This window comes from Perkinsus marinus (genome assembly GCF_000006405.1).
Source record: "Perkinsus marinus ATCC 50983 genomic scaffold scf_1104296931648, whole genome shotgun sequence".
Classification (NCBI taxonomy): domain Eukaryota; phylum Perkinsozoa; order Perkinsida; family Perkinsidae; genus Perkinsus; species Perkinsus marinus.
In genome coordinates this window covers 14,650-38,393 of record NW_003215684.1, presented here as the reverse complement: position 1 = coordinate 38,393, position 23,744 = coordinate 14,650, and the positions used below count along the sequence as shown (strand labels likewise).

The 23,744-nt window shown below is 47.9% G+C and overlaps 9 protein-coding genes across 9 annotated transcripts in view; 3 read left to right on the top strand and 6 right to left on the bottom strand.

The window, feature by feature from the left end:
* The window catches only part of Pmar_PMAR028383 (hypothetical protein), a gene marked incomplete at its 3' end in the record, with an annotated part of 4,374 nt that extends 1,554 nt beyond the window's left edge, over positions 1-2,820 (top strand). Inside the window, exons 8-22 of the mRNA XM_002786267.1 lie at positions 64-128; positions 174-269; positions 316-408; positions 455-579; positions 651-695; positions 742-873; positions 1,362-1,459; positions 1,504-1,596; positions 1,669-1,743; positions 1,874-1,939; positions 2,070-2,138; positions 2,182-2,261; positions 2,308-2,434; positions 2,589-2,696; positions 2,742-2,820. Coding sequence (XP_002786313.1) covers positions 64-128; positions 174-269; positions 316-408; positions 455-579; positions 651-695; positions 742-873; positions 1,362-1,459; positions 1,504-1,596; positions 1,669-1,743; positions 1,874-1,939; positions 2,070-2,138; positions 2,182-2,261; positions 2,308-2,434; positions 2,589-2,696; positions 2,742-2,820 — 1,351 coding nt within the window. The remainder of the gene's footprint in view (positions 1-63; positions 129-173; positions 270-315; positions 409-454; positions 580-650; positions 696-741; positions 874-1,361; positions 1,460-1,503; positions 1,597-1,668; positions 1,744-1,873; positions 1,940-2,069; positions 2,139-2,181; positions 2,262-2,307; positions 2,435-2,588; positions 2,697-2,741) is intronic.
* Positions 2,821-3,486: 666 nt separating this feature from the next.
* On the bottom strand, positions 3,487-4,560 carry Pmar_PMAR028382 (hypothetical protein; the record flags this gene model as incomplete). Its single annotated transcript, XM_002786266.1, has 1 exon — positions 3,487-4,560. The coding sequence occupies one exon, from the start codon at positions 4,558-4,560 to the stop codon at positions 3,487-3,489; it is 1,074 nt and encodes a 357-aa protein (XP_002786312.1).
* A 494-nt stretch (positions 4,561-5,054) lies between these two features.
* On the bottom strand, positions 5,055-6,164 carry Pmar_PMAR028381 (hypothetical protein; the record flags this gene model as incomplete). Its single annotated transcript, XM_002786265.1, has 1 exon — positions 5,055-6,164. One exon carries the CDS (start codon positions 6,162-6,164, stop codon positions 5,055-5,057), a length of 1,110 nt encoding a protein of 369 aa, XP_002786311.1.
* Positions 6,165-7,310: 1,146 nt separating this feature from the next.
* Positions 7,311-9,156, bottom strand: Pmar_PMAR028380 (eukaryotic initiation factor-2 alpha subunit, putative). The gene is made up of 11 exons (XM_002786264.1): positions 9,038-9,156; positions 8,850-8,986; positions 8,708-8,809; positions 8,518-8,664; positions 8,346-8,469; positions 8,152-8,235; positions 8,014-8,103; positions 7,880-7,968; positions 7,769-7,832; positions 7,657-7,714; positions 7,311-7,411 (listed from the first exon to the last, which is right to left on the bottom strand). The coding sequence occupies exons 1-11, from the start codon at positions 9,110-9,112 to the stop codon at positions 7,374-7,376; spliced, it is 1,008 nt and encodes a 335-aa protein (XP_002786310.1). The 5' UTR covers positions 9,113-9,156; the 3' UTR covers positions 7,311-7,373.
* A 1,506-nt stretch (positions 9,157-10,662) lies between these two features.
* On the top strand, positions 10,663-18,307 carry Pmar_PMAR028379 (hypothetical protein; the record flags this gene model as incomplete). Its single annotated transcript, XM_002786263.1, has 21 exons — positions 10,663-10,702; positions 10,758-10,906; positions 11,253-11,420; positions 11,688-11,813; positions 12,149-12,303; positions 13,354-13,435; positions 13,484-13,581; positions 13,921-14,016; positions 14,061-14,124; positions 14,378-14,526; positions 14,708-14,828; positions 15,091-15,204; positions 15,879-15,986; positions 16,099-16,224; positions 16,429-16,687; positions 16,737-16,785; positions 16,828-16,972; positions 17,452-17,549; positions 17,606-17,730; positions 18,077-18,144; positions 18,188-18,307. The coding sequence occupies 21 exons, from the start codon at positions 10,663-10,665 to the stop codon at positions 18,305-18,307; spliced, it is 2,460 nt and encodes an 819-aa protein (XP_002786309.1).
* Positions 18,308-18,402: 95 nt separating this feature from the next.
* Pmar_PMAR028378 (Ankyrin repeat-containing protein YAR1, putative) lies at positions 18,403-18,987 on the top strand (the record flags this gene model as incomplete). The annotated part of the gene is made up of 4 exons (XM_002786262.1): positions 18,403-18,513; positions 18,563-18,692; positions 18,739-18,893; positions 18,940-18,987. 4 exons carry the CDS (start codon positions 18,403-18,405, stop codon positions 18,985-18,987), a joined length of 444 nt encoding a protein of 147 aa, XP_002786308.1.
* A 158-nt stretch (positions 18,988-19,145) lies between these two features.
* Pmar_PMAR028377 (hypothetical protein) lies at positions 19,146-19,473 on the bottom strand (the record flags this gene model as incomplete). The annotated part of the gene is made up of 2 exons (XM_002786261.1): positions 19,146-19,245; positions 19,367-19,473. 2 exons carry the CDS (start codon positions 19,471-19,473, stop codon positions 19,146-19,148), a joined length of 207 nt encoding a protein of 68 aa, XP_002786307.1.
* Positions 19,474-19,689: 216 nt separating this feature from the next.
* Pmar_PMAR028376 (amino acid transporter, putative) lies at positions 19,690-20,397 on the bottom strand (the record flags this gene model as incomplete). The annotated part of the gene is made up of 1 exon (XM_002786260.1): positions 19,690-20,397. One exon carries the CDS (start codon positions 20,395-20,397, stop codon positions 19,690-19,692), a length of 708 nt encoding a protein of 235 aa, XP_002786306.1.
* Positions 20,398-21,720: 1,323 nt separating this feature from the next.
* Positions 21,721-23,744, bottom strand: part of Pmar_PMAR028375 (hypothetical protein) — a gene marked incomplete at both ends in the record, with an annotated part of 4,136 nt that continues 2,112 nt past the window's right edge. Inside the window, 4 exons of the mRNA XM_002786259.1 lie at positions 21,721-22,410; positions 22,457-22,566; positions 22,604-22,634; positions 22,940-23,684. Coding sequence (XP_002786305.1) covers positions 21,721-22,410; positions 22,457-22,566; positions 22,604-22,634; positions 22,940-23,684 — 1,576 coding nt within the window. The remainder of the gene's footprint in view (positions 22,411-22,456; positions 22,567-22,603; positions 22,635-22,939; positions 23,685-23,744) is intronic.

Sequence of the window (23,744 nt, the reverse complement as noted above, 5' to 3'; positions counted from 1 at the left end):
AAGCTCACGAAGAAGTGAGTCCGTCGAGTTTCGCCGACTACCAGCGACATGAGCCCTTAACAGATTCAATGAGCACGTGTCGGAACTCATCTGTTCGATCATAGAGTACGATGTGGTGGACAGCTTTGGTGAGCTCTTTCGCCTTCTGCTGTGTTGTGGTATCATGGCCTCAGGGCGCTGCGTCTGTCAACATCAACGCTCTCATGCTAATACTGACATCCTCATGAAGGCCTTCATGACACTCATTCACAACTGCCTACTCTACTGCAGTAGGGCTGGGAGGCATTATAATGAGCCTACACTCCTTACCTACAGGCTCCCATCATCAACAACTTCGTCAGCACTTAGCCATCAAGTCCAATATTATCCCAGATATCCTCTTGCCTTACATAGAGAACATCCTCCCAGGTACGCCGCTCAATGGAGGGTGGTGGTTTGTTCGACTTGTATTCAGTCTTCATGGAGGCCGACTCAAGCGTCGGCGTCAAGTCGATCGAGTGGGCTAATCTTACTTCGGCATTGCAGACGCTAGCCATCGCTACCTTCAACGTGAAGACCTTCCGCAAACCAGTATGTAGGGTAGTCGGTAACTTTCTCATCGTAGTGTGCTGTTGCACAGCGGAAGCCGACCCTCCCATCCTGTTAGTCAGTTACAACGTTCGGAGCTCCTCAGTCGTGTTGCAAGCCTGAAGCAGGTGAGTTTGTATTCTTACAATCTTCTCTGTTGAGGTTGTTCTGCAGTTGAAAGAAGCTCCTGTGACGCTTGTCATCCTGATGAAGGTCGCGATAAACTGCAACTATGGCGCATCACAGCACTGGGATGCGTTCGCTGAGGCTAGTCGAGCCGCTTATGATGGAATGGACGAGACCTCAGTTAGTGAATTGGTCACCACTACGTTCATCTCGCATCTTTGGTGGCAGCGCGAGCGCGTAAAACGACGAGTGCAAGTCGGGTCGGACGCTCTTCCTGTTAACCCAAGCTGCGATACTATGCTTATGGTCTATTCTCTACTTGAAGTTGAGGTCAGCTACACAACGGGCTTATATTTCTGTTAGGCCATCATGAAGTCATCAAAGGCGGGGGATCTGCTGGAGAGCAACTGTTGAAATTCCGGAAACCCACTGATAATTAAAAACTCGTGAACTCCCCTCTCCTAATTAGCACATTTTACATCTATAATAAATTTCGAAACGGCTTCTAGTATGCCATAGAATGACAGAACGACGCTTGAATATCAAACACTGCTTAGAGAAACATGGTGCTGGAGATCATCTCTCAAGTGTAAAACAATGTGCAGGCAGTAGATGCTCGTGCACAGTTAATTGAGTTCGAGTCGACATACCCTCTGTTTATCATTCAGCCCATCGACTGGGATGTTCCTGAGGACCAGGCTCGTGATGGTCAGAAAGGTAAGGGTGCATGGTTGATCAAGGTCCGACGCCCGCGTGGCGACTACAAGTAAGCATATGTTGAGGGCCCTGGTTTATGAAGTAGTTGTGAAGGTCGCGGAGGAGGAATCGGCGCCGATGGAAGCGCGGGAATCCATTCAAGCGAGTGAGCCGAGTACCGGACATGGATGATATGGATGATGAGGAGTAAGGTCGTGATGTAGCCTCTAGACTTGATCACGACTCTGCGTTGAGCGATAGGGGTCTTTGTGTTTTCAGGGAAGGCCAGCAGGCAGGAGCTCAGCAGGATGCCACACGACCTGATGAAGGAGGTGATGGTGAACAGGCCATGATGTGAGACTGAATGGGACGTCTTGGGGACCAATTATTGTGGTCGTCACCACGACAAGATACTGCGCGTTAACAGGCTGCCTTATGAGAGATCCCGTGAAGACTCCGCAAGGTGTATTTTATGAACGTGCAGCTATAACAGTGAGAAGATGCTCGTGTATGATACTCGCATTAAGTGCGCAGGACTGGTTGGACTCGGGTAACTCCACATGCCCTGTGGATGGTCAGCCACTGACAGTATCACAACTGGTTGGAGCTCCGGAGGTGTTGGAGGCCATAGTGGGGTAGCTGATCTCTGTTCAAGCGTCAGTTATGATGCCCTCCTGTAGATGCCAGGCAGAGGCCCTCGCTGACTTCGCTAAAGAGGAGGATGAAGGAGCCCCGAAGGCCACCACCGAGTAGGTGCTGATTGATCATCATATTATATTGTGTGGATTTTAGGATCAATCAGGAGGAGACGCTTGAGGAGACCAATCACAGCCTTTTGGGGGACCTTCCAGAGATCCGCAAGGAGAAACAAGGTGCAGTAGCCCCTCTGGCGCCGGATGGATATTGGATATTCCTCAGGAAGCCCGACGAGCCCGAGCAAGCCTAAGCACGCCGTGCGGATTCGGCGTACGAGTCAGATGCTGGTCAACGCCCCAGCCGAGCTGAAGTGTGCTCTCGATGGAAAAATAATGACCAACCCCATAAGGTACGATTCACGCTGTTAAGATGATGCATCATGCAAAGAACCCTGCCGACTTGTTGTTGCTTTTATCGCTTCGGAGTTCAGTCGTACCGTCGCTGAGCCGCTCGTTCTCAGCATCGTATTCGATACTAGCGGCCGTGGTTGACTACAATTTCAGGTCACCCTATGGCCACGTTTTCGAGAAGAAAACTCTCGAAAAGTGGTTTGACTCGTGTGGTGAGGTATGTCCCATCACAGAGAAAGCACTGAGCATAGATGACTGCCAGTAGGCCACGAATGGAGACTGTTGAGTACTGTTGTTGCTCGGCAGAACTGCACACGATATTAAGAAGGCCATAGTTCGTTATGTGAAGGAGAAGGAAGAGGCTAATCTACAAAACGTGGCATGATGATGTATGCAAGCTGATCGTCTCTGTCGCTCGCAGTTGTGTTCACAATGGGAAGGGAGAATATCCCCAATGGGGATTCCCCATGACCCTCTTTGCGTGCTGATGCTATCAGACAGTGTAACGATGCCCAAGCCCAGAAAGCCATGAATGAGAACTCCTTGAGAACAGCGCTGCGCGATCCTTCCATACCGCGTATCAGATCTCAGGCAGATGCTCCCGATGTCTGCCTTGAAGCGTGATCAGTTGAATTAGGGGTAACAACAAAAATGTGAAAACACCCACTTCGGACTGTTGGACTGGACTGGAAGCAGGTAACGGTATTGTAGTCGATATAGAGTTAGTTATTTAACACAGCTAATGTGGATTGAGTAAGGCCTGATTCCTTTCTGTGTGACCTCTCCTGATCTTCATTCGTCGTTTCTGTTGCGTTCTGCAGTGCACAGTCTTCATCATAGCACATTGTTTTACCCGGTTAACCTTTTCCTTGGGAAAGCGAACCATTCTGCTCAGCTTTTCGCCCTATACGATGCTGCATCATCGTTTGCCATCATCATGATGGAGAATTGTATCAACAGCAACTAAACTCAATCGATTCCAGAAACATCTCAATTTTCGCATTTGACACTACTGTAACAGTCGTTTGGTGAGCTCACCTCGGAGAGAGTTTTAGCCTGGAAGAACAGCATTTGGCTGTTCTGCAAGCGCATTGAGCACGAGTGGCTCGCACATCCTCTCAGCTGAATGGCAGCACTTCAACACCTCCATCAATCTCAAAACTTGCTCAGGGTCCAAGGCATGGACCCGTTTGGCCACATGAACCACTAAAGGCCGTAGACGCTCTGAATCGTCCAGGGCAACGTAATTTCGTAGATTCACGAGGCCCTCAACTGCATTCAAGGCAGGGCTTAGCCGGAGCTGAGAATACTTCCAGATCAACTCTGCGCTTAACCGTTCAATTATATGCACCGTTGCATTGAACTCTGGAATGATCTCTTCGAGACGCCATAGAGCGACCGCAATAGACGCCAACTGCTCAGCAGCGAACTGCTGTGTCCGAGCGGAGATGTAGTCCACTGCATTCTCCAGAAACCTCTCTGGAACAATATCGGGACAGATTCGCAATAGCTTGACGGTGAGGGCGAGGAGACGGCACACATCAGTAGGGTTTGCGCCGCCTTGTAGTCGACTCCCTAATAGGTCAAGTTGTTCCGCAACCACAGGAGCATGGCGCCTCAGTACACCAGCTCTTAGAAGGCTGACGAGTCCTTGGCAGACAGACACTACTGGTACGTTAACAACATTTTCACATGCACATCCCAATATCATATGAGTCAGACTCTCGTCCTCTTTCAGGGACTCCGGGAGGGAGAAGCTTAGGGCTTCCAAGTAACGCCAAGCACCCTCACTATCATCCATAGGGAGCTCTGCTTGGAAGAGGCCCTCGGTGATACCCTCGGCCAACTCACGAACCTCCGTCTCGGCACCGATCTTCTGTAGAGCTAGCAGCAACGTAGCGCACTGTCCTAGTGTGAATGCTGGCAACAGTGCGAGGGCACGTAGAGTGATAGAGCTACAGATAGAGAGAGGTGGTTGGTCTAGCCCAGTAAGACACTCTAGGATCTCATCGGGAGTCCTCAAGGCCGTAACATCGACGGACTCCTTATTAGCTACGCCCCGAATGAAAGTGCCTCGGCGAATATGTGAGACCAACAATGGACCAACATAACGTATTCGCAACATTACGGGAGCTGCTAAAAAAGGAACTAACCGCAGAAGCGGGTGTATGAGGTCTACAGTACACGAAAGTGTCACAAACTCCCTCTTTTTGGAATAATTCTCAGTGAGCTTCAGAGATGAAACTGTGCGACGAAGTGAGCTTGGAGTACAGCAGATGAGTAGGACCATCGCAGTTTGGATTATGGTGCTCGAGTGGAGGACCAGCAGTTGGTTATGGTCGTGATAAGAGGGCTCAAGGCACAGGTTCGATCCCCGCACCTGATGCTTTTAACTCACATTCTCCGAGAAGGACCAAATTATAAACGATTATCGAACTCAAGTCAATGGTTAATGGAAATCTAGAGATTCTACCGACAATCATACTCGCACAATCATCAACGAGTGCAAGCTGAAGTTGAGCTTAGACTAGGTTGCGCAGGGTGCACAACTACACGAGTAGAACAGGAAGTAGCATGAGAGCATTATAATAGCAATAGTGCAACGGTTTATAATCAATTTCACATCCACACGAGCGGTTGGCAGGAACATGTCCGACCTTCTTCGTATCTCGCGGGGCATTCCGGAGGATCTCCCATCAGTAGAGCCTCCGTCGCTTGTCCCGGTGTTAGAGCAGAAACATCAACACCGAATTCGGCAGCCTTTTGGGCGAGTAACTTCTCTCTTTGCCTCCTCATGGACCCCCGACTGGCTTCATGACACTCCTTATCGAATGCAACATGATCAGGAGACCGGTGCCGATCAAATAATTCGTAATTAAAATGACAACTACGACTCTGGTCATACCACTCACACCTCTGGCCTTTTCTCCACATACTGTCAAGGCCTATATATTCAGGCCAACTACATAGAGCACACCAGTAGTCATTCCCTGCTCTATCGAAGGGATTCAATTCGACCTCGAGACTTTCGCAATCGGTCGGGCTCTCCTGACAGTACTTGTCGAAGGACTTCCCAACATGCGATAAACCGTCCTCAAGCGGTCGAGGCAGAGGAAAGCCTTCTTCCACTTTATCAACAGCTTTTTCGATAATATACTGTACCGCTTCCGGCTGAAATTCACCGTAAATGTTCCACAACCTGGGTGGGTAGAACATAGCGCCGAGGTAGGGAGCGCCAGTAGAGAATTGTACGTCCCTATAAGAAGCCTGGACTCGAGCCGGATCGCCTAGCGACTCCAACTCGCCGAGATTCACAACCACCCCGCCAGGCTTGATCATGTGAGCTCGCGTTATACCGGTACCAACACCACTGATATAAACGTCCGAATCAGCGAAGATCCTCAACTGCTCTTGGAAGGAATAATCCTCCCACTTCAAGAATACTATGTCGCATTTTCCCGAACGTTTGATAGTGTCCAGAATCTTCTGGAACATAGCTCGGTCATCTTGAGTAAACCTCTTATTGTCCGTCAGCACGCCGCGGCACCCCCCAATCGCCCGGTCCGGTATCAACCGAGCATGAGCAGACATGAAGCCAGTCCACGGCACGATGCCATAGCTGGCCTTGAGCCGCTGAGTGAAGTAGTAGAGGGAGTTCTCGAAACTGTATGAGCCCGGTAAAGTTCCTCTCAAATTCAACGACCGATGAGCCATCTTTCGAGAGCCCATAATCACGCGCTGAAATTGATATATTTTTGACGCCATCTTCCCCAACTGGTAGTAATCCCCCCCGAAAAACGTCGGGATGATCTCGTCGGCCAATAAGACTTCTCCACGCTGGTGCTTTTCGTTATACACGATCCTCAACGCCGCATTAGCGCGCGCCCGAGCAAAACCAAAGCGTAACATTGAGATGAATAGAGGAAATATACCATCGTATAACAAATGACCAGTGTTGTGCATATAGAGGGAAAAGCCATAGACAGTGAGGCCTTCAATATACTCCGGCACTTCACCGTAAGATGAGGCCAGAAATTCTCGCGCCTCGTCGGAGCTGTGAAAGATGTGTATAATTGGGGAGAAACTATCTCCTGTTGGGATGAAAGGAACATCACCCATAAAGAAATCACTGCAATTCGCGAGTACTTCCATAACAGAATCACGAGTAAGCTCTCCATGGCGTAGCAGCGACGTTGCGTCCGTATCTGGGTCCACCGGCCGGCCCAGATAAGGAGCCCTTCGCACTACGGAGGAGGATAGTAAAAGAATATGAAACTTCTCATCTTCAGGAGAATAATAGAAATTGTCGATGATACACGACCGATTGAGAGGACTCCCTGTGCACTGTATGGCAGTCCATAGGAAGTCAGATCTCTCCCTCCTGTCACTTTCGGTGACTATGAAGTCGATGCTCTCTGGTCGACCACTGAGGGGATCTACCAAATTTCCGACAGTAACGTAATTAGGAAGCTCATCTTGGCTCATCCGCTGACCATAGGGTTCCGCTTGCGGAAGAGGTCGCGGTGAAAATCGTAGGAAGAAGGGCGAGCGCAACCGAGGAGTGGACCCGGGGAGAAGACGTAACAACAGAAACGGAATTAATAAAAGAGTTACCAGCGCCGTTGCACAGATCAGCGGTGTTACTCCATAATTGATCGCCTTCCCTTGGTGTTTCCCCTGAAGACTCCTTCTCTTCTTGAGCATCCATTTAGGAGCGATTGACAAGATAAAGGACAAGGACATCGACATGACCAACTGCAGGGATTGAACCAGATACCTACGGCTCGACAGGCAGCGACATTAACGACTAGACCAATCAGACGATCCAAAACTAGAAGAGCGCAACACACTCCAGTTGAGGAAACAGTGATGCCCTTCTGTCACGTGGTGCTGCTTTTACTGTCATTTCTGTGTGAGCCACCAGAGCACTTCGACCCTCTACTCCTCATTGGTCTTGGCGAACGCACTCTCGTCAACTGAGGAAAAATAACATATCTGTTCGCTTTTCTCAGCTTAGCTCAGAAGTTTCCTTTATCTTTTTTTTCAACGTACACAGTAGTTTGGGTACAAGTATACAGAAACCAACAAGAATTTCCTGAAAATTTCCATCTTGTCACTTAGTTGACCATGTGCATATTTTTCCACACAGCAGGTCCATTCCCATAGGCAATTCGAGAAGCCGCCTTTAGCCCTTTAATACCAGCTATACCAGCCTACTTACTCTCAGCATCTCCCATGCCCTCATCCTCCTCCTCAGAGTCGCTACTCTCAGATTCCGACTACAGTGGAAGAAAATTTTATGCAACTTTAACAGCTGCAATTAATTATCGCACCTCTTCCTCCTCTTCCCGTTTCTGCTTAGCCAGCTCCTCCTCGTCGAGCCCAACGAGCTCAGGCCTAAACCTCCAACCTACACCCCCTCCTCCTGAGCGGCCGCATATTACGCTTGCTTCAACGCGAACGTGCCGCCCTCCTTCTCAATAGACTCTTTGATAGCTTCTATGCAGGCACCGATTCGCTCGAAGCCCACGTCCTGAGCAGCTCCATCACAGCGAGATGATCATAAGATTCGTATTACTCTCAGTGAACAAGTAGTGACAATGTAGTACTGTGGAGGCGCTATCAGCTTCACCGTTGTAGTGGCCTTCAAAGAATCGTCATCGTTAACCTTACGAGCTCTCAATCACTTCCATCAAGCGTTCCCATACCACTCCACCTTCGAATTATCGTTCGCTACTGTTCGTCCTGCAATGAGTGCCCTTTGGATAGCTTCGATTCCCTCGTAGTCGAAGCATGATACCTACAGCCAACCAGCAAACGTTGATTGATACAGGGAAGAGCATCGAGTTGGTATAATACAATGGTGAAACGCGAGATCCTCGTCATTCGAGGACTTCCCCGTAGTATTACCTCCACCTTGGCCTTAACTCTCAGCTGATGGGGTGCCATTCGCCGAGTGACTACGTTGAGGAGAGTATCCCGTATCTCGGGAGTAATGTCGAGACTGTCGAGAATGCTCAAGTCGGCGTTATCACTGACAAGGACCCCATCTAACGAGAGTTACTATTATTATTATTACTACCCGACAAGTTTGGAGAGGCCGTCATAGGCGTGGCCAAAGGTGTCGTAAAGCGGCCAAGCTATCTTAGAGCACACCTCTTCCAAGGACATCCTATGAGTTGATGCTATATGCCTCATGATGGACTGTACCGTCTTGGCTTTCGAATATCTGATACTAGTAATTACCATTTTTAGGATGATATTGGTATTACTTCTGATCGAGAGCATCGGCATCCTCCCGAGACACACGCTTTTTGGAGAGGTCGATGTAGCCCTTCTCCTTGTCAACTCGAAGGACCATGAAAGTGTCGTAGCTGTTGGAGAGTAAAGGGAATACTATCGATGGGAACTTACCGTCCAACTTTGATGAGTTTAGGGATGGACCTAATACGCCTCTTGGAGAGCTCAGAGAGCTGGACCATTCCTTCCATATCGTCGTATTCACAAAGGGAGACGTATGCGGCCACATCTGTTACTTGTTTGACGAGAGCCTAACATGGAAAGATATGAAAAGATACAAAGTAGGTCCGATTTGGTACTACCACGACGCACTGATCAATCTCGGGGAATTGTTCCCGGTAGAATCGGCAATGGAGATGGGCGGCTTCGGAGCTCATAAGGAAACGTGGTGGTTCAAGCAGTAACCAAAGAAAAGGAAACTATCGCACATGGTCTCGCAGCTGACCTATTCCGTATCTTGCATGCTCCAACCTAAGATTCCTAAGCTTTCCGGGACGAGTCCAGATCCAATTCCTCAGCACGATGACCATATCTGCCGAATAAGCATTCCAACCCACAGACGGGTTCCAGCCCGCCTCGAGGGGATTCGACTTCAACGTTGGCGTTTGTGCGCGCGCCACAAAATTCAGCAGTCCCAGCCGCCGCAAATTCATATTTAACCCTTCAGAATATGAATTTTGTTCGCAGGGCGTGCACGGAAAAGTTGACAATGAAGGAAAAAATCTCAACGAGAATAGGAAAAATGTTGACGAGCAGGAGCATATCCCGCTTAGTACGCGTCTCTTGTTGGAATCAATGAATTTGATGTCCCCGGTTCGATCCCCGGGTTGGACAGGTTTCCGTCAAGAAAGATTTCGTGCATATCTCTTTGGGCTCTCCTCAAAATCGAGTTGTTTGATTTTTGGGCAAACCGGCATATATAGAGGTCGTTAGATCCATCTGGGGCCGTATGCGGATCCTGATGCAACAGGTGAGTCAGAGTATTTACTCAGATAAAAAAATCAGATGGTGAGTATTAACCCCTGATTCGCTGATTTTTTACTCTGGATGGAGAAATCAGGATCATCGCGATCAAAGCCGAGGTTCTATCCCCCGGCACGGTCATTCTAAGCACCTAAGCAGCAGAGGAGGTTTACCGTGACGCGCGCTGAAGTCGTGAATCAAGGTCGAGAATCAGAATCAGGGGTTGGTACCGGGGGTCCGGACCCCCGGTACGAATCAAGGCAAAATAACGTGGAAAAATGGAGATACTCACGGCGTGAGTATGATTCGGAATCACACGCTGAGTAAAAATCAGATTGTGAATCTTTGGCGTTCTCGAGTTGAGTAAAATACTCACGAGTATGAGTTTTGAATCACAATCACGTTGAAAAAATCTAGAATCATGATTCTTACTCACTGGGTTGAGTAAATACTCTGACTCATTGGTTCACAATCAGAATCAATGGCTGAGTATGATTCTGAATCAGGAATCATGATTCTGAATCAAGAATCGAAATCAACGCTTGAGAGAAATCAGGAATCAGGAATCGTACTCGCGAATCCTGAATCTGAATCTGGAATCAGTAATCATACTCACGAATCATGAATCTTACTCATGAATACGGAATCTGAATCAACACTTGTGAATCATGGTGTGAGTTGAATCAAAATCGGAAATCAGATAGTGAGTTGAATCAGTGCCTGTGATTCTCGAATCAGTATCCGCATACCGCCCCTGGTGGTCTCCTACACTCCGTAGTTACGAGTCAGAACAAATCTGCACGCACGCACAACGCGAGAGTGTCTGTTGTTGCGGTATATACTTCGCTCGCTCCGCAAACCTTGACGTTAATATTGAAGATTGAATTTCCAGTATTCATATTATTCGTACCATAAACTACCAAAACTAGTAGTTGTTTTCTTACATATCCTCCTGAGAAGAGTAATGTCCAACAAGATTACTGAAATCCGTGCAGGAATGACGTGTAAGTATCTTAGGTTCCACTATGGTATGATACAGAACAGGCCCATTGTGAGCAGGTTCTGGTTGCTCTGGAGCTATCACTCGCATCCTCTCCAAGACGAACGGCGTTGAAAGCATTGAATGTGATGTTGACAAGAAGCAAGTACTGGTCCATCACAGTGATGCTGTCACCGCAGATCAACTCGTGGAGAAACTTAAAAACTGGGTATGTATGGATTTAGCGCCTATGGTAGTTCGACGACTTCTCTTCAGGCTTCTGCTAGTGGCCGTGAGCTATCACTTGTTGGAACTCGGGATGCGTGATAACTACAAATGCGAAAGTCCCTAAGTTTTCTCATCTACATAGCGTTTGTGTTACTAGAGGGATATTCCTTGGCTTAGTCCTTCCATTGGTTTGTATGAGGGCAGTATTAGAAAATAGACTTTCTTTTCTGATAGCATTGCACTGATTGTTATCCGATTTTGTGTATCACCGAAGTTGTCGGTAAATTTTTTATAGAGGAAGTTCGACGACTTTGCTCTTAATTTTCATTGTTGCGGGATTCCTTCAGCTGTGGTACATGAGCGTATGTGCCGGGTCCACTACTCTACCATGGCCAGCTAAATCCCACACACTTCCTCCTACTGCTGAGGCCTGGCTGGGTATGGATACACTACAAAAGGAGTTCAAGCGGCAGATTGAAGGAGTTTGGAGCACCATTGGTCTCAGTGATGAGGAGGTAGTAGTAGTAGTAGTAGTAGTAGTAGTAGTAGTAGTAGTAGTAGTAGTAGTAGTAGTAGTAGTAGTAGTAGTAGTAGTGGTAGTAGTAGTAGTAGTAGTAGTAGTAGTAGTAGTGATTAGAATAACTAGTTCTAGTGGGGTTGTTGTCTGCTCCTCTGTGCATGAGATTCCACGTAAACAAGTGAGTGTGAAATCACAGCACAATGGTGGTATCAAGTATTAGACGATAATTAGTACCGTAAATCGGCCAAATCATCTTCCTCAGCGGAACAAGAGAATGTCGACTCTTGGAGAGTACTTCAGAGAGGTCTACGGCAATGTTGTTAAGAAGGAGAAGGAGTGCCTGGATGCTCTCGAGAGGAGTGTTGAAGATATGCGCAAGGAAATAACGGTAATAGAGCGGACATAGGATGCCCTGGAAAAGTGTACTGGGAGAGCAGTGTGGTGAAATATACACATTGCCAACCATATTTGTTGGTACGAAAATTATGAGGAAATTTTGGGAAATATTCAACTGATTTTTGTTCCACTTCCCACTCGTATCCGTATATGAAATTCTATAAGTAAGGAAACTCCTAACACCGTTGAGGAAAACCAAGCGTGTATATTCCCACACTGTGGGAGGGACTTGAGATGCGTTTGGTGATGCCGATTTATTACGTTGATTTGGAAAGGTCAAATTGAAATCGACAATTTCGATCAACTAGGACTTATATTGGATTTCAGGTGTATGTGAAAATAAGGAATGTAAATGTCGTTATTTATAAGAAGCCAATTGAGTGGTTCGCCTCTATGGTTCGCAATCGGGCTAGATGTGTATCTTTTATCATCGACCTCGAAGTATCTTATCTCAGTCCTTATCATTGGAGCTCGAGGAAGAGGTGCCCTTGGATGAGCATGTATTTGCCAAAGGTGTTCCGCTCCGTCGGCAGGAGGCGGCTCTATTGCCGAGTAAAGCATTTGGGGGGAATATATGTTTGCTTCCCTCAGCTGGACTCAGGAATTGATAAGAATTTTCCGAAATTTCCTCTCGGAATTTTCATATTGTCACCAACACATGTAGTTGACCATGTGCATGTCCCCCTCACTGGAAGGTTCAAAGCGGCTTTTATTTTTGTTCTGCTATCTCGTGTAAAGTGTTAATTTACGTTTGAACGATTTGGGAAAGGTGTGGTATGACTGCTTTTTCCTACCAGTTTACAACAGCCTGACGAAGCTCCACGAGGAGCGTCTTCCATCGCTCCGCCGACAATATGAGGATATTTTAGCAGCTCGCGAGCAACTTGGCATGCGGCCTCTTCCATCAGCACCTAAGTGGGCTCGCCTTTGCGTGGTTGGTTTTGGAAACTGATTGAACGTATAATAATTCGGTCGTTATTGGGACAGTGTTTGTGTGAGTCTACAGTCCAACGCCTCCTGCGACAACAACACGGCCTAGTTAGACTCTTAGCATCGATGCACATTAGCTCCCGAGGGAACATAGCCTTTCAAATTGTCTACTCTCATAATGCCCATGAGCTTTGTCCACAGGGCGAGATAGCCTTAGCCTATGTACTTCTTTTACAGTTTGAGGAGTATATACTTGCTGTCTTACTGATTACAGGAGTTTATATACGAAATCGGATGGAAGCGTACAGAAAGCAACAATAATTTTCCCGAAATCTCCTCAGAATTTTCGTATGGCTACCAACGCATGTAATTGACCATGTGCATATCTCCTCGGGTAGTGTTGATTTTAACGCCTGAGCTCGAGGAGATTGAGCGTATAATAATTTTGTCATTCATGTGGACAATTTGGGAATATATGTTTGCTGTTCTCAGCTGAGTCTAAGAGTTTATATACAAATTCGTATAGAAGTGTACAGAAATTAACAAGAATCTTATAAATTTTCCCTATCGTATTTGCATATTTTCCATATCGTTGCGTGTAGGTCTGTGTCGCGAACAGAAGTTGAAGCGATGGGAGAAATGCACAAGGAAACTATGGAGTTCGCAGAGGAAAGGCTTGCCTTAGTAAACTGTAGAAAGGGCTTGAACCTAGGGAGTTGGCGAATTGGACAGGTTCATGAAACGGTTGAGGAGCTGCAGCAGTTGGTGGAGGAAGCCTTTGGGGGGGAGTGGCCTTTGATAGTAAAGAGGGAGGGAGAGGAAAAGTTGAAGTAAGAGAGGTAACTTTTTTATAGATCGACTTTTTGAAAATTTGAAATGTAAGGATCTTACTCAATAAGAGAATTTATTATAGTAGAAACTTATTATAACTTCTTAATAAGTTTCCACTCGTGATATGAATAACACTAGTGAAAAACATATTTCTCAAACCACTGAGTAGCGCGAGTATCGGGGTTTTAATAGAACATTACGCAGGACGTGTCGCGTGAAACTCCATTGCATAGAAGCTACCTGCAATCGTTTCGTGGTACTTTCTTGCATGGGTACGATCCCGGTATTAAATCTGCGGGATTGATTTTCGTGGTGCGTGACGCCGCTTCCTATGGTAGATGTGATCCTTGTGTGCCTGAGGGGTTGGCTGATAGCCATGCTTCATTGAGTGCTGCATTAGTGGATATGGAGGCTGCAGGGGCTCCTGAGCTGAGGTGAGGAGTTGCGAAATTGTTGGTATTGGAGAGGGAATGTGTAGGTGCCTGAAGGACGTGGCAACGTGTAAGGTGGTGAGAGTAGAGTTCAAGTCATATGTGGAGGAGGTGCGGTATGGGCCATACGCATTTTGAGATCTCAGTGTTGGGGGAATATGTGTTCGCTTACCTCGACTGAGCTCAGGAGGCTTTGTAATCGAGAAACCAATGAAAATTTTCTCAGAATTTTCATGTTGTCACTTACACGCGTAGTTGACTATGTGCATATCCTTGCACACTAGGAAAAGATAGTACAGTTTAGATTTGGGATTTTGTTGTGGAGAGGTTAGGGCTTAGGGGTGTTATTATCATTATAACTCAGTTGTTGAAGTATTGCAACGAAGCAGCGGATGCACGCACGGAGGAAGCGGCGAGAGTGTACCGGAAGATCCGACGTCTCCTGCGAGAGTTGGAAGTGTCCGGGGGTGAAGTCGGTCTCCCGGGGGAGGAGGATGATATTACTTTGGATAGGTAGGTGCGTGGAAAGGGCAGAAACGGTCTTGTGAAGCTGTGGTTTTCACGGTTGGTGGGGTATTGCATGAATATATATTGATCCATGGGAATCAGTGAATACCGAGGCACTTCTCTTATGTGGAGTAGAGTAGACGGGTTCGACGATGTGGCGAAGGTGTGGTATTAATATTTTGTTTAGTGAAGGCCTAGGCAAGCTGCATGCAATACTAGCCTCGCTTATAGAGACTCGCCATGATCGATTATTGGAGCTCATTGATAGTAAGAGGACGCAGATTAGGGAAGCGGTGGAGGAGATGAGGGTAAAAGTTGATACAGGGTGGTTCGTATAAGGAGGCTTGTCGTGGGGGGGGCAAATTCATAAATTTCATTTACGAATTTGAACTTTCATTTTCAACCGGTCTACGAAAATCGAACTTTCATTTCGAATTTGAACTTTCATTTCACGAAAAACATCTTTCACTTGTCGAAAATCAAATTTCATTCACCTAATTTGTTCTTTCAATTGTTGAATTTGAGATTGAAAAGGTGTAGATATGCATACCTCTGTGGTTCGCACTCTAGATGTCACGAGTCGAACGGAAGTCACTTCGGTTGGATGCCCTCATGACGTTGGAGATTGGTGGTCTGACCAACGAAGAGGTGGAGCTCCACGGCACTGTGTGTGAGTTGTTAACGGTGAGTGTTGTAGCGTTGAGGAAATGCAAGATTTTGCAAGAGTGGTTAGGAAAGGGTGGCAGCGGTACGGCCGATCATGAGGTTGTTGGGTCGAATGGAGCAGCTGTTTGGTGTTAAAGTGGAGTTACAAGAATCCTCGAAAGACCCTGAAAGGCTCATGGCTAGAGCTTCTCTGTAAATCGATCACGCGATCGATTTGGGAGCGATGGGTTGGGTTTAGGTCGTCAAACGGGAGGCGTAGTTCAACGAGTTCGTCTGTGGGAGGTAAGCGAGCTTCTACTCACCGGACTCGAGATCCGGGCCGGCTCTTGCGAGAGGAGAAGATGAGGAATATGGTCGTCAAGGTGGGTTGAGGCTTGATGGGCATCTTGTACCACTCTAGTGATGAAATTGGTATTTGCTCAAAATTTGGTAAATTATGGGTGTTGGTGCTAAATTGCCACCAACACTCATAATTCACCTAATTCAAACCTGCCTGAATTTTCATATTACTAATATGGAAATTCAGGCAGGTTTGAGAAGGTTTTATTGGTTTCTGTATTCTTGTATCTGAGTTCGTGAGCAAACTTGTATAATCAACTTTGGAAACTCCTTAGCTCAGCTGAGGAAAGCGAACATCCTTCCTCCAACACTGGTGAAGGAGTGTTAAGGAAAGCGAAGTATTGGTTGTGTAGGAGCTACCGATGGTCCAACAGAAGCTGCGTAACAGGCTGCGGGATTTCGAGGAGACGTTTGAGATCCCCCTATTGATGAACGGCTCTACATCAGAGGAGTTGGAGCGGGTAAGTATGATTTGTCGTAATCGGTAGTATGTTGGGCTTTCTTGGTCAAGGTTGCGGGTTCGATTCCAGATTGGACATTTTTTTTGCATTTTTATTACTGTTGTTATCATAGGTCGGCCGTGGAGGCGCGTTGGACTATGCGGTCTCGGTGGCGGTGGAGCTTGCTATTTCCCGAGGTCAATTCCCGACATCTTCAGAGGCACACAAGGAGAGTCGAAGGATTATTGATGAGGCTAGGGTAAGAGGGAGGAGGTTGTGGGTTCGATCCCGGCACCTGACAATATAACAGGTACGAATGACATCGATGTACGAGTCGTTGATCTCTGCGGAGCTGCTGGGGATGTCGGAGAGTCCAAGTCCAACACCGAGCGATTCGAACTCTTCGAATTCAGACGGAGTTGGTCGAGGCTTGACCGCGCGCCCGGAAATTGTGCCAGCTCAGGTTGGGGAGTTTGATGATGCTGAGATTGAAAACGAGGCTCCGCCAGAGTCGTTCCTCCGCCTCGAGACGACCCCGTTATCGTCTAGGAGCCCTGATTCCCAGGGTCAGTGGGGAGAGATCCTCAGCCCCTCCAAAGTGATCACTCCACTGTATGGTGGTCATAGCAATACGGGGCCAACACCGGGGGGACCGGGCATCTCACTCCTGGACGCATCGTCCTTGGGGGACTTTAGCTCACCCACAGTGGAAGAGATGAAGAGTGAGGAAGAGTTTCGCGCGCCATGGAATCAGTACTGGGATTTGCTCAGGCTCGTCGCGGAGAACATATACGGCATCGGATTTCAGAGAAGATTCTGGGTGGGTCGGCTGAGGTACTTTAGTCTCAATTCGTTGTGACAGGTCGTCTGAGGATGTCACCTTTCACTCCCCGATGGACTACTCCCGCTCGCCAGGGCTTCAACAACAAGGCGGCCCGGCTAGGTTGTCGCTACGGGAGCAGCGGGAACGGTTGAAGGCATCGAAAAGCACTAGAGGGTTGGATGAGGTGGGTTGCTGTTTGTGCATGCGTGCAAGAATCTTGTGTTGTTGTCTCCCAGCTGCGAGCGTCGTTGGAAGGTCCCCTGGCTGAGGTGTTGAGGGGATCTTAGTAACTCATGTCGAATTCGGTTGATGAGTATTCATTATTGGCACGCCTTGCATTAGCACGCATGCACACCTTTCTACCACTGATTGTTGAGTTCCATCAGAGATTCAACTTAGTCGTTTGCAATGTCGATCGACTTCAAATTGTAGTAGGTGCATGGCTGTAGTATTTCTCGCTTCTATTGCGAGGTGGTTATTGTACGTTTGGAAATGAGGCTGCTGCTCTTTTCGAGGCCATGCCTGGCGGAGTGGAATGGTATCTCTGGAGGCTCACAATTGTCTTCGGCCGGTCCTCGAATGTACAAGAATAGGAGGACGAAAGGGCAGCAGTCTGTGAGAGGCTTGAAGCGGATGTAGCGGAGCGAAGCGGCGTGATTTTAGGCGGCAACGGTACTCTCACGTTTGATACCCCAGGCTGAGGGCAATATCGGACCCACTACGCCTGAGATGGAGATGCAGGCGGCAGCGGTCGAACGACGGTATGGATCGACCCGGGTTCGATCCCGGCACCTGGCGTTATAGTTGTATTCTTCAGGAGCCGCATCAAGCCGACGATACTGCCCGGGATGGACCGTCCTCGGCGACGAAAGGCGGGAGTGCGGACGTTTGTCGAAGATAAACTCCTCTGTAATGAAACTGTACGGAGGTTTTTGCCGAAAGGTAAGTAGAGTGGACTATCTACCATATGGAGGATAGAAAAATAACTATCTATATTTATAGATATTTATATAGAACATAATGGTAGATTATTAAAATATCATTCATGATTTTCCATTACAATGAGCGGAGCGAAGCAAGCATGGTTCTATCATAGAAGTTCAACTTCTATGTAGGTGCCCACAGATCGTACCGGGACGAGGGGGTCGAAGGCTTTGTTTGGTGGTGTTACGTCCTCACGCTCAGCGTCATGTTCTATTACAAATACAAAATATGGAAGCGCGACCCAGAGCACGCCAGTAGTGGTTACTGTCGATATAATGGCGACTAGCTCGTGGTGTGGTATCAGGAGTTCGAAAGGAAGCATGGCAGAGTTATTATGATCACGTACAAGATGAAGATGCTGATCTGAGCGTGGTGAGATCAGTTGCCGCTTTAACGGTATCATTATTGTTCGCAGGCCCCAACGACAGCGCCTGAATTGGCACCAGCCACTGGTAGCATTTCCATTGACTCGACGGCTAACAGTGCGATGGAGGAGGACGAGGCGGCTGCAGTGGCTTCCAACAGGAAGGTGTGAACACTCCAATTGTGATACAACATGTGGATCGTTTCTGAATGCTCTACTTGGGGTTGTGTTAGCTAGTAGGGGATTCACTCAAGTTGAACCTGTTGATGGCTGTTCCCGCTCTCGGTAATTCGGAGGAATTCGATGCCTTCCTGAAGGCTGCGAGATACGGTGATGTCGAGGAAGTACTCAAACTGTTGGAAGGTCACCCTGAGCTTGTACGACCCTTCCGAGTCTGAACCTCTCTGGATGTTGTTCGTTGTACAGGTGGAAGAGTCGGATGCGTTCACGAAGAGCACAGCGATGCTGCTAGCCGCCGCCAACGGACATAGTGAAGTCGTCCAGGCTCTATTGGAGAAAGCCGGGGAAGGAAAAAAGAAAATGGTGGTGAACCAAGGTAGGCTTCGAGCAGTTCTTCTGTTTTTACTGGACGCATTTGACAGCGAATGGCCAAGGCAACACTTCACTCCATTGGGCGGCTCTGAATGGACATCTCGCCGTTTGCAAGATCCTTGTGGGCGCAGGAGCAGACGCTACAGCTGTAAACAAGGCAAAACGCACTCCGTATGATGAAGCATTAGCTCGGCATTTCCAGGAGGTGAATGGAAACTTGAATTTCTTCCCTTGTGAAATCTCCTGCACAGGTTTGCGTCTATTTGGCGAAGTTCTCAGCTCTCGAGACCGGGTCGTAGAGGTTTCCACTGATCAGATCACGTTACTCCATCTTCTTCAATGTGTTGGGTTGTGAATTGATTTATTTCCTCAGAAGAGGGGAAAATGTTAGTCAACGAAATAGTCTAATACCACGTATATAACACTCCATAGGTTCATGCGGAAAAAACTTCCTCCGTCACGAAATATTGAATGTGTTGGCAGCATTCTCGTAGTTCTTGACATTCTTGGGCAAGATGGGCACAACTTTCAAGATGGTTGTTGTGAGAACATAAGACCTGAATTAATTAGAGACTAAGTTCGAGTCAAAAAATCAAATATTGACCGGAATTGTCGTCATGAAGCGGAAGCTCTTCGAATGTTAGGCAGAAAAGACAGAATTTTCCCACGCATGATTACACTCGGTAGAACTTCACCACACCAGCAAGACTCACATAGGTTCCACTAATAACAGAAGCGGCGCCGAAGCCGATGAAACCAAAAGAGAGCCACTCTGGATAGCCCATCGCATTTTTGTGATCCTCCTCAGCTGACTGCTCATCCTTCAATTTACCCACCAGCTTATAGTAAACGATTCTCACACAGGGACCAGCGGGATTGATGTAGCAAATAATCTAGCCTGTCACCGAATCGACCAAATCCAAGACCACTTTCACATCTGGTAGATATCCGGCGACGACTAGAGTGAGCGAAACCGAAACGGAAGTGGTAGCCGGTCCGAACTATCGATTAAGTTTGGTACGACCAGGGATGCCCTTGATGGTATCAATCATAGCTGCCCTTAAGGGGTAGATATTGAGGGGGGATGCAGCCAATACTGCAATACCCATGAGGATGAAAGCAACAGTGACGAAGCTGTTGCCGTGAAGAAAGTCCTCTCGTATGCTCTGGACGACACTCGCTTTCGTGATGCTCCCGTATGTCAAAAACCCACAAGTTCCAACGGCGACATACACCACGAAGCAAAGAACGACCGACGCGAAAGAGATGTGGCGGAGGTGCTTCTCATTGGAGGGGTCCATCTCGCAGTATATGTGGGGAACATTCACTTGGCAGACATAGGCGAAGATATAGGCTGATGCCGCACTGATCACGCCTGTGAGGCCTCTACTGGGCCAGAGGTACGTCGGAACGGTGTTCACAGGGCTGGAGAAGACACCATGCTTGATGAGCAAATAGACGATACAAACAGCGAGGAAAATAACAGACAAGACCCCGGAGAAGCTGATCCACCGAACGTTATTAATGCGTTCGAAGAGCGACAAGGGTAAGAGGAAAATGTAGGTGGCCAGTGCCGAGGAGACTATCCTGTTGAGGAGAAGAACGTCGTACCAATCATGCTCATGGGATGCTTGACAGATCGGACCTTTCATAGCCCTGCTAGGGTCCGCTGTAGCACCAGACTCTTGAACACTACTCTGTGATGACATATAACTGCTGGATGAATTAGATACTTTGCTTCGAAGTCCTTTACTTTGAAGGATGGAACAGAGGCTGAATGCGATCATGTACACATCAGAACACATAACACACAATCTTCAACACCATCTTAATCAATGATTCACCCGCCGATAATGATTAATAATCATTATCAGCGGGTGAATCGAGGGTAGCTTGAAACCGTCAAAATCTTCCGTTTGCGTAATCATCACAGCGTGACACTGCCCACCCACCGCCCTTCGCCACCGTCCCCACAGCGAATGCCGAAGTCTGAACAAGTCACCTTGCTATCCACGGATTGGAATCTGTTGGGCGTGACTTCGTCCATCAAGTGCCACGCTTGACACTTAGCATTAGAGCACTGGGGCCAGTGTTGAAGTTCAGGATCTCCCTCCCGCTCGTGGTACTTGACCATGTTAGAAACAAGTTGTAGGGGTGAGATGTCTCTTGTAAAATGTCGACCTCCATAACCAGCGACTTCTACCACGTCGCAGCTGAGGAAAAGTTACTTCACAGACTTTGTAGGGACCACAGAACGATATGAAGTGAGCTTGTCTTTCGCTGGACAATAAATAAGGAACATGTCACCTTCCCTGATATCCGTACCGTTGGAGGCAGATTTACTATAGCGGCGTTGGAGTGCTGATTGTTGCTCTTCTCGATCCTTGATCCAGAAATCCACATGTCTGCTGAAATTAATCCGCCAATTGTCTTGTTCCACCCTGTGAAGCTTGTTCAGATACTCGACGGGCCGTCGCGCCATCAAGGTCTGAATGCTCTCCCGTAACGCAAGGATTCAACGAAGCTGGTTATAGGTCATAATATAGTCAGATCATAGCCATAGGATCTGAGACTTCCCGAGGTGATGGTTGTCAGCACTTTTATCCTGTGTATCCGAGGAAGCCGGGTACAAAGTTCACTGTAAGCGATTTTCAATTTTCCGCGCGGAAAATGGTATACTTTGTCATCGAGGTGAAAACGGAAAATCCCTACCCCGTGATAAGATCGCGGAATATTAGAATGTGTTCGTTTATGGGGTTGACTCTGTTATGTATTTGATGTGGCTCACCGTTGATGCTAGTGGGACTCGTTATTGACAACGAGAGAAATATTCAGGGGAAAACTTTTATTCCGACAGGCGGGGCCTTCGCCACGGAGATACCTTGACACCGCTGACGACCAAAAAAGGATGCTGAGTCAGCGGCGCTGGGTGTTCGCACACCTCGGATCGCGTTCACATGCTAAGACCCAAGGCTTGATTATCGAGCCCGAGGCTTGGGCTTGAAGCCCCTTAAACAATATAAATAGCTCACTTACTCCCCGTCGCTTTCCTCCAAAACGAGATACCCAGATTGCAGCATAAGGTTATATTCATGCTCCTCGTCAATAGGGTCACATTCCTCGTCGGTGTTCCCTTCGAAAAGTACATCGTCGTACACGAAGTCTTCCTCATCCGAGGAGCTAGCGACTGGTATACCGTCCCTATCCCTTTTGGTGGCCCTTTTAGCAGCTACCTTCTTACGACGAGGCTTTATTGTTGACCACACTTTCACCACCTCCTCGCAGGCAGGGGTCGCGTTTATGGACAGCGACATAGCGGCATCGAGGTTGACACCCTGCAGTCTATTCCTAGTTTTTGAGCGGATGCGCTGCAAAGCGCTGAACCCACGTTCAGCTTCACAGGAGTCAACCGCCACGGAGGACTCGATTTCCAATACCAGTCTGTAGATCTTCAGCTGCCTGTCGTCAGGCTTCTCTTTGAGCTCTATATCAAGAAGGAGCCGCTCATTATAAATCCTTCTCACATGGGCCTGCCTAGAGAGACGACGGTTGGTCTTCTTGAATGCTGTGACGAAATCCTCCTCGGAGCAGCCATAGTGCCTCGAATGGATAGACCAGTGACTATGCGCGGCCCTGGTGATCAGCTTTTTCGAGAAAACGCTACCAACCAGAGGGTTACCAGCAGCCTCAGAATCCGGATTCAAGAGCCTGAAGTCGTGTACCTGACATGTGAAGCCATGTCAGCCGCCCAAGAGACACAGGTAGTACCTGTGCCTCTTGGGCGGTTGACATGGCTGGGATGCGTGCGCGCAAGCGCTTGCGCATGAACACGGCGAATTTTCTGGCATCATCAGACTCCATGTCGTCGATCAAGTCGCCTAGCGCAGCATCCGCACGTTGGTAGTGCAAAAATACTTCCCAAAGGTTCATATTTGCTTTCTGTAGCCTAATCGAGAGTAAGTAAACTATTCGCATGGTATCCAACACTCCCTCGAAGTCGTTTGACTGCTCACCGAGCATTCGAAGAATAACAGCAGCTTCATTGGAGAACCGACGTGACAAATTCGATGTGAGAAATTCCAGGACTGCGTGTCTTCCGAGCCACAGAGATTTCATGGCCGAATATCGAGAGAGCCACCTTGTCTCGCACCACGATCTCGGCATATGCAATCGCTCGTACTGTTTGGAAATATTAATCAGCTCCTCGCGATTCGAAGTTGATCTGTTGAAAAAGAGATAGCTGTTCCTTACGCAAGCTTCCACGTCTGCTGCTATACGTAGGACATCACCATCTGTACAGGTCTTGGCATCGAATACGTCGCCCGTGGCGAGGTTCACCCTATGCACTATACAGTGCTCTTTTTTCAAAGGGCCCCCGCACCAGTTTTCCAGTAAGACACCCGCACCAGACTTAGCTCCCACCATAGCTGATGCCCCATCCGATGTGACCGAGATAAGATCCTCCTTCGGCAACTGTAAAGATTCTAGCAAGCCCACAGCAGCATTCTTTATGGCTTCACCTGATCCATCACCGTGCATATCTCGGAGACCGACATATCGTGTCTGACCCTTCGATTTGATGTAGAGAATGATTTGTTTGGTGACCGAGATATCGGTTGATTCGTCTACTATTATGCCAAATTTATGGCCACTAAGCCAGACCTCAATATCCGCCAACTGTATGGAATGTGCCGCTTGGATGAACTGCCAACCGTAATTAACAGAGCGCCAGTGCTTGGTGACCTTGAGCCCATGTTTCTCAGCCCATTGTAAGAAAGCTTCGGATTTGAGGATCGCGACCTCTTCGATAGCCAAAGTGAGTGCTAGGTCGGCCAAGGGATTAACAAGGAGGAGTTCTTCGGCCATGCGACTAGCCTCAGTAGCCTCATTTTTTGCAATGATCTGCTTGAAGGCTACGTGTACAGGGAGCTGCTTGAACTTATGCTTGCCATTCTGGATGGCCTTCTCATGGTCGGTCAGATCAGATTTCTTGAACCTCGATGCATCACAAGTCCTCCAAGCTGCCCATTTGCCGGAGGCTTCATGGTCCAAGCAC